General features: G+C 51.3%; 1 protein-coding gene across 1 annotated transcript; it reads right to left on the bottom strand.

Moving 5' to 3' along the window:
* Positions 1-1,894: 1,894 nt before the first annotated feature.
* Positions 1,895-5,400, bottom strand: LOC136323582 (keratin, type I cuticular Ha1). Its single transcript, XM_066255427.1, has 7 exons — positions 5,053-5,400; positions 4,776-4,858; positions 4,255-4,411; positions 3,495-3,656; positions 3,276-3,401; positions 2,880-3,100; positions 1,895-2,242 (listed from the first exon to the last, which is right to left on the bottom strand). The coding sequence occupies exons 1-7, from the start codon at positions 5,398-5,400 to the stop codon at positions 2,107-2,109; spliced, it is 1,233 nt and encodes a 410-aa protein (XP_066111524.1). The 3' UTR covers positions 1,895-2,106.
* Positions 5,401-7,997: the final 2,597 nt, after the last annotated feature.

The raw sequence follows: 7,997 nt of genomic DNA, 5'->3' as shown, positions 1-7,997 counted from the left end.
GGCAGGGCTGTGCTCCTCTCTGGAGGCTCCAGGGGAGAACCCATTCCCTTGCCTTCTTCAACAAGCAGACGCTGCCTGCATTCCTTGGCTTGGGGCCCCCTTGCTCCATCCTCAACTCTTGCAGTGATGGCTCAGGTCCTCATGTCGCATTGCTCTGGCCTGTGCCCACAGTCACATTGCCTTCTCACTCTCTCCTGCCTCCTCCTTCCACTTTTAAGAACCCTTGTGATTACCCTGGGCCTGTCAGATAATAGAAGATAATCTCCCATTTTAAGGTCAACTGATAAGCAATTTTACTTCCATCTACAGCTTAATTTCCCTCTGTGCATGAACTAACGTACTCTAGGTTCCAGGAATATGAGCCCCTTGGCAGGGGAGGGGAGCAATTATTCTGCCTCTCATAGAAGCTGTTAGACTTACTTCTGCATAATTGTAAAATAATATAAGTATGCAGGATGCGCAAGAACAGAACAGGTAAAATTAAGCTTGATCTCTGAAGCAAGCTTGACCTTGGATTTGGAGGAAATCACAGACATGGTGGCAAACCACATTTGAGAAGGAAGTCCAAGGGACGGACAAGCCAAGCAGCAAAATGTGCAAATCTGAATCCATCCTGGAATTTGAGCTTCAGAAATAAGGATCAAGGGGAAAGTTATTGTTGGGCAGATAAAATATATTATGCTCACTTTGTTAAAAATAGCGCTGCCCACATGAGGCCATCGCCCAGGTGATATTAATGTGTGTTGAGAATCCTTGTAGGCTGGGGCTTGGTGTTGGGATTAAGCCTTTCCCACCCTTTTTGATGTGAGGTGGTACAATCCAATCATGCCTCAGAGAAGTGACTTTGTATTAGAGACTTCCCTATTTTGTATATTGGATTAAAGGTTTGGAATCTACACTATAAAATAGGGGCAGAAAGGGAGCTTGCTCTTGGTTCCTGAGATTATCATTAGAGGAGAGAGCAGAGCAGAGAGCAGAAGGAGGCCACGTGGAGTAGGCCAGGAGAAGCAGCCAAGATGGCGGAGTGCTGAGTGAGATGCCAGTTTGTGCAGTTTGACACTGGAGAAGGAAGGAGATGGGGAACTGAGGAGAATAAGGCTGGTGAGCTAGAAACCTTTGATTCTAGGAAACTCGGATAAGTCAGTGGCTTTGTGAGCGGGTTTTGGAGCCCAGTGTATGTTTTTACTTGCCCGCCGGTGCTAGCTAGGATTAAAGAAAATGGCCTATCAGTGTTTGGCTCCATTGTTTCTTTACCGACTGTCCAAATCTAATGCGAACCTGCAAGAGCCGGGCGACCGTGATGGTAGCCCTGGCCATGGCCTACTGGCTTTACAGTTATAATAAAAGAATAAATAGTTTCTTTATCAAAAAATATATGTGCCACCTATGCAGGAAGAAGTCCTGAGTACAGAAGGCAAGTCAGTCCCTTCGCTAGCTGTTCCTGAGGCCGCCGGGACCACCGGTAACCCAGATGGTACAGTGCTGGATCCTGAAACTTCCTGCCTAGAAAAGACAGGCATTCCAGAGCCTCTCTCTGCCCCCAGCTCATGCCTCCTCACTTTGGATTAGGATACAAGCAGCTTTAGGAGATGTCCAGGTCAAGGGGGACAGTGGGAGGGGGGAGGGGGGCTGTGGCCTTGCGGCTGCCTTGCCCTCCTTCCTGCCACTCCCATGGGTCCAGGGGGCTAAGCCAGCCCTCCACCCACCAGGCACAGAATGGCTCTGTATCCAAGAGTCAGGTCATTATCTGGCCTGACTTTCAAGTGGCTTTTGATAGAGTGCTTGAGTGATGGGCGTGGCGAAACAAATGAATACCAATGAGAAAGGCCTCTGCTTTGCAGGGGAATCAAGTTTATTAGGAAGCTCCTTGAGGGAAGGCTGCCGGCACGTGGGAGGGTCCTCTGAACAAGCGAAGAGGAACAGACCCCAGCGAAGGAACAGGAAGAGGAGGCAGGGAATGGCCTGGTGAGTTTCTTGGCTGGCCCACTTGGGCAGCGCCAGCCTCACCAATTGTGTCTTTAGGCCCCTATGTTGAGAGATCCGGGGCCGGTTCGAAGCTCTGGAGCCCTGGGTCCTGCCATCTTCTTCCTCTGGCAGCCCTCGTCTCTAGCGCACAAAGGAGCTACAGGGTCCGCAGCGGGGGCGGGGGACACAAGGTGTGCAGGGGGCGCAGGGATTGGAGACGCAGGGCCCAATGGGCTTGCCACATGCATTGGTTGTAGCGCAGGGGTTACAGGGCAGCCTGGAGGAAGAGAATGATGTGGAAAGTGGATTGAGGGAGGCATATAATATATACCAGGGAAACCCCAAGAATGGAATGCCTGTCAGGACTGGGCCTGACCTATAAAAGACAAGTTACAGGCTCAGCTGATGCAAAGCTCACATTCAAATTTCTCACGGTCTCCCTATCATATAGGACCAACATTCTAGACAGAAACTCTGAAACTCTGGCTTTGACTCCCAACAGGCTGTATTCCTAGCTAGTGACCTTGGGAAAGTCCCTTAACCTATCTATGCCCCAGTCTCTTCACCTGCCTGGTCTTAACCGTATATAAGGCCAGATGTGGTAGTGTATAGAAATGTACTTTCTACAAAATACAGTGGCGTAAAATATAAGAAATATCACTGCTCTTGTATCAATATTATCAGAGTCGAATGCAAAGAATTGGCTGTACAATTTCAGTCTGTACGTCAAATAGTTCTTGCCATTTTATGTTTTTAACGATGGCTATATTGTGTTTTCTGAGTTCTGTTTGAGCATGTCTGGTGTGAAGGCATAATTTCCTTTCCAGAATATGCAATCTTTTCCTGGAGTCCAACTAAGAAGTATGCTTCTGTGTGTGCATGACTTCACCAAACACCTCCCGCCAGGTACTCACTTGCAGTCCTCGCTCTCCAGCAGGCCCCGGTACGTGCTGATCTCACACTCCAGCCGCGCCCGCACGTCCAGCAGCACCTGGTACTCCTGGTTCTGCCGCTCCAGGTCGCTCCTGATCTCCGCCAGCTGGGACTCCACGTTGGTGACCATACACTGCACCTGGGACAGCTGGGAGCTGTAGCGGGCCTCGGTCTCCGTCAGCGTGTTCTCCAGTGAGTCTCTCTGTGGGAAGACGGGGGATGTCACACAGCTGCTCCTTGACCAGGTGCCTCTACAGTCTTCCTTCCACAGAACTCACAAGCTTCAAGAGTCAAGGAGACTGGGACCTCAAGGGCATCTCTGTGACTCTGATTCCCCGACCTGACCCTTGTCACCTGGAGGTCTGAGCGACACCCACCAGGTTGTGCTGGGCCTGCAGCTCGATCTCCAGGGCGTTGACCGTGCGTCTCAGCTCGATGATCTCCGCCTGGCAGGTCTGCAGCTGCTCTGCGCTGGACACCACCTGCTTGTCCAGCTCCTGGGTCTGAAACACCGAAGGTGACACACAGGATCAGGCCCTGCCCTAAGGGCCGTAATGGGCCTTGGGTTCTGAGTGGCCATGCGCCGAGATGCCCACCTGGTTGGTATACCATTCCTCCACATCCCTGCGGTTGGTCTCCACCATGGCCTCATACTGACACCTGGTCTCGTTGAGCACGCGGTTCAAGTCCACGGTGGGGGCAGCGTCCACCTCCACGTTGAGGCGGTCTCCAATCTGGCAGCGCAGGGTGTTGACTTCCTGTGGATGCATAAAAGCAAGAGTGACTATCCTCAACGAACAGTAGGCTGAAAGAAATGGCATTTTGCTTATTGAAACCCTGTTATTCTGTTGTCTCAGAAAAGAAACTTAGTGGGACAATCCCTGACAGTTCAAGGCCAACTCATCTGTGCTCCATGTGGCCCAGCTCCCTCCTCCCCAGGACTGTGAGGATTCAGACACATTCCCAAGGATTTGTTTGGATACCACTGAAGGACAGACTTATGCCCCCCTTCCCCACTTTGTAGATTGGCTGAAGATGACCTCATAGTACAAAGACTAGGTTATATTATCAAATATTTCTTGCCATCAAGTAAGAGACTCAGTTCATGGCCCTCCCAGGACAGGGAAGGAACCCAAGAGTATTCTCCACCAAGGCTTTGAAAGAGCAGAGACTCTGACCTTCAAGGGTGAGAAATGACTTTGCACAACATGAATACGACAATGTAGGGTGTCATTCTGCAATTCAGCAACCAATCACAAACTGGTGAGGGTGTTCTGGGAAGCTCAGTTTTGAGCGAAAGAGACATCTTCTCTGGAAACAGGAATAGGTTTCTTCATTTTTCATTTCTGGTCTCACCTCCTCGTGGTTCCTCTTGAGGCAGAGCAGCTCCTCCTTCAGGGACTCCACCTGGGCCTCCAGGTCGGCCTTGCACAGGGTCAGCTCGTCCAGGATCCTGCGCAGGCCGTTTATGTCCGACTCCACCAGCTGCCGCAAGCCCAGCTCTGTATCGTACCTGCGCGAGGACAGGATCAGAGCAGTAACTGGCAAGACTCACAGGGATGATCTTTGGTAACTCCGCCCAGCTTGTCTTTCCACTTTCTGCAATGAGTGAAACCAGGAGACTGAGGATTCTAGAGGCTATCAAGACCCAATATTGGTCAAAAAAAATCAACAGATTGATTTGAGTGCTCATCTATTTTTGTGATTCCTTTGGGTTCACAATCAATCGATAGAGCTGGGTTCCCCTCAATCTCTGCAGAATCCTTCATGACTAATGGATGAAACCATTGTTCAGTAAAGCTACAGGAATCCCTTTTCTTTAACTGGAGATTAAACAAAAGATGTGGACCCCCAGCGTGCATCCTGAGCAAACTCACTTGGTCCTGAAGTCGTCCGCAGCCAGCTTGGCGTTGTCAATCTGCACCACCAGCCGGGCGTTCTCCGCCTTGCTGCACAGGATCTGAAGAATGAGAGGTTCCTTAGTGAGGACTGAAAATAAATGCAAAACCATCAACTTCTTTTAAAAGAAGCCGTTCTGAAAGTAAAAGAGAAAAGCAAGAGTCATGGCATAAAAACAAGAAACACACTTCTCGACCGCAGGCTGAGAACTGTGGCAAACCCCCCTTGCTCAGAGACGACCACAAGGCCCCGCACCTTCTGCTGGAGCTCCTCGATGGTCCGGAAGTAGGACTGGTAGCTGGGGCACAGCAGGGGCTCCTGCTGCTGGCAGCGCTCCTGGATGCGGCACTCCAGCTCCGCGTTCTCCCGCTCCAGCTGCCGCACCTTCTCCAGGTAGCTGGCCAGGCGGTCGTTCAGGATCTGCATGGTCTCCTTCTCGCTGCCATTGAAGGAGCCCTCGCAGAACCAGCCGCAGTTGCCCACGTTGGCGGGGATGTTGCAGGCCCCGGGCAGGGGGATGCTGTGGCAGCTGGGGGCCACGCAGGGCCGGGAGGGGCAGCCGGAGCGGCAGCTGAGGTTGGGCAGGCAGCAGTTGTAAGGCATGGTGCCGGGAGGGAGCGGAGCGCCCGGCTGAAGACACAGTCCCGGTTCTCCAGGGAGCTTGTGGGTCTCCTACTTCTGGGAGCATTTATACCCTCTCCAGGGAGGGTGTGGGCAGAGTGTGTGTGCAAAGTCTTTTTTCCCTTTTACATCTTCACTACTTTCAAATGCCTTCCCTTCAGTCTGTTATTTGCTTTCCTCAGAAGAGTCCTTGTCCCATAAAATTCTTTACTTGGGCGTCTTGCTAAGTCAGGACTCCTCTTCAGGCAGTATACCCATGAAATCAGAGTTTTGTGGTAGACCTTCAAAGAGGCCATGCAGGCTAGCCCAACTGACTGGCCTTGTGAATTTGGAGTCGGTCTGTCCAGTGACATTCTTTCGTGTCACGTGATCCGGTAAACCCATAATCAGACTCCTGGCCTGGCCTACCTGGCATCTCTAGGGAGGGGCTGGGACTGAGTCAGGGAAGAAGGTGTGAGAAGCGGCAGCAACAGACACCCTTTCCATTTGCCTTTGAGAAGAATCCTTCAGCACTGTAGCACCCAAGCCTTGGGCGCCTGGAGGGGGATGAGGACTGGCTGAGAAGGGTGGACAGCTGTGTAACACCTTCTGTGTATCACCTAAAAGGATTGTAGGGGAATTTTAAAGGCAGAGGCTTTGATAGTTAGTTTGAGATCAGGGAAGGTTCTGGAGGAAGAGATCATTTTGAAAAAGAGTTGGGAAAAAAATGCAAGCTGAGGGGTCCATATAAACACATTTCAGTTACGTGGGAGGCAGGTGAGAAAGGACTAAGGAGGAGCTTGTGGGACTTTTCCACAGGGCGCCCACAGCTTTAGGACAGGGTGGACAGGGAACTGCAAAAGCCAAGACCTACTCACCAGCCCAAAGGGACCGCAAGCACAAACCCTTGGAAGGCGATCTTAAAGCATCGCATGGATCGACTCCATATTCCATAGTATACCCATGTTGACTTTAACAGAAAAAACTGTTCCAAAACTGCTTAATGTTTTGCCTAGTTCTCTAAGTGAATCTGATACACCAGGGAGCTGCACTGACCCTGGGCCAGGCTTCCACCCCCAGCCTTACAGGGTTACTCGTAACCCAATTCTTTTAAGAACCGAGGGTTAAAAGATACCCTCTGTGGTCATGTAATGAATTCAAGGACCTGGCGACTGTAGAGAAAATCCTGAGACACAGCATAAGCAGAGGACTTACCAAAGCAGGATTGGAGTGTTTGGGGTTGATCTGAGGGATGAAGGACTGAGGAAGAGGCGGCCAGAGTTCTGAATATTTATATAAGTTGCATAATTATATGCATCACTGGGTACCACTTGTATCTTGGGTAGCAGCACCACCACCACCACCGTGACTCTGGCTGCCAGCCAGAGTGGCAGTTTTATTGACAACTCACTGGAGTCCTCCCCAGTGAGCTCTCATGATAATATTCTTGCGGCTCTCCATTTGCGTCACAGATAAAAGTCTCCATCTACCTCCACCAAGGCCATTATTGCCACTTATTTTAATGCCATTAAGATGCCCCACTGCACTACAAAGATGCCCCAGGCTTATAATAAAATCAAATTTTCTTTGTTTTCCTCCAAGGCAATTAAAAGAGGGAGACACAGATGGGTCCCACGGCAGGCATCACCGGGACCGTCCAGAGGAAGGAAGGACGCCGGGCTGGGCAGCGGCCGTCAGCAGGAAGCTTCCATCTCACTTCATCTGGGCTGAGGACAAACGGAAAGGCCCGCAGACCTGCCTGATGAGTGTTTGCCCGTAGAGAGCAGCTCGGACCTCCTGCCTCTGACGTGTCCGCCTGCTCTGCAGCACCGGCTCCCCAGTAAGGAGCCATTTCCTCAGTCGTGGCCTGCCTCTCTGCCACCTGGGGAGGTCTTCCCCGAGCACAGACTCAACATCAGCAGCACCCGCCAAGCTCTTTGGTCTTATCTACTGACGGGCCAGCTTTAGGCAAAGGAGGATGTGCAGGTTCTAAGTATGAGAAGATTCAAGGACTGGGTTGACCAGTAAGCCAAAACAGAATTTGTGTACAATGCAGAGAGATCAGAGAGATGGGGGGGGGGGGGGAGAAATGGAAATAGGGAGAGTTGTGTTTCATAAGAGAGGTAAGAATGTAAAGATGTAAAGGAGAAGGAGGGAGGAGACCTACAGGGAATCCTCAGAACCACACGGGGCCACGCATATCAGCAAAGCTACTCCGTCCTCACAGAGTGAACCTGGAGGTGCAGAACTGAGATGTAACCGTGACAACCTACATTGGTGGCTGGAAAAGTGGCCTGCCCTGCTGAGTGGCAATGTAAGTGGCGATGACTTGGAGATCTATGCCCACGAGACCACAGCTTCTGAGGCCTCTGCAAGAAGTGACGTTCCGAGGTGTCAGACCAGAGCATCACCTCCCTGATCCCGTCTGAGATTTGCCTGCAGCTGAAAAACACACTGTTGTTTGCACTCGGTAGCAGAAATCCAACGGGGGGCGAGGCTACCTGTTCCTGAACGAAAGAGGGGTGTGGAGAGGAGCAAGGAAGAAGAGAGCAGAGGAAGCCAGACCTGCCTGGGCTTCCGTTCACGGCTAATCAACAGCC

Source organism: Saccopteryx bilineata, chromosome 2 (assembly GCF_036850765.1).
Source record: "Saccopteryx bilineata isolate mSacBil1 chromosome 2, mSacBil1_pri_phased_curated, whole genome shotgun sequence".
Classification (NCBI taxonomy): Eukaryota; Metazoa; Chordata; class Mammalia; order Chiroptera; family Emballonuridae; genus Saccopteryx; species Saccopteryx bilineata.
Note: the sequence above shows the minus strand (reverse complement) of the source record. Positions and strands in the feature narration are given on the sequence as shown.

Bases quoted from the DNA above. Each gene is read 5' to 3' on its own strand.
- LOC136323582 (XM_066255427.1), bottom strand. From the start codon at position 5,400: ATGCCTTACAACTGCTGCCTGCCCAACCTCAGCTGCCGCTCCGGCTGC. The intron at 4,412-4,775 runs GTGAGTTTGCTC...GTCCTCGCGCAG, and splicing joins GCGGACGACTTCAGGACCAA to GTACGATACAGAGCTGGGCT. The intron at 3,402-3,494 runs GTGGGCATCTCG...TCGGTGTTTCAG, and splicing joins AGGAATGGTATACCAACCAG to ACCCAGGAGCTGGACAAGCA.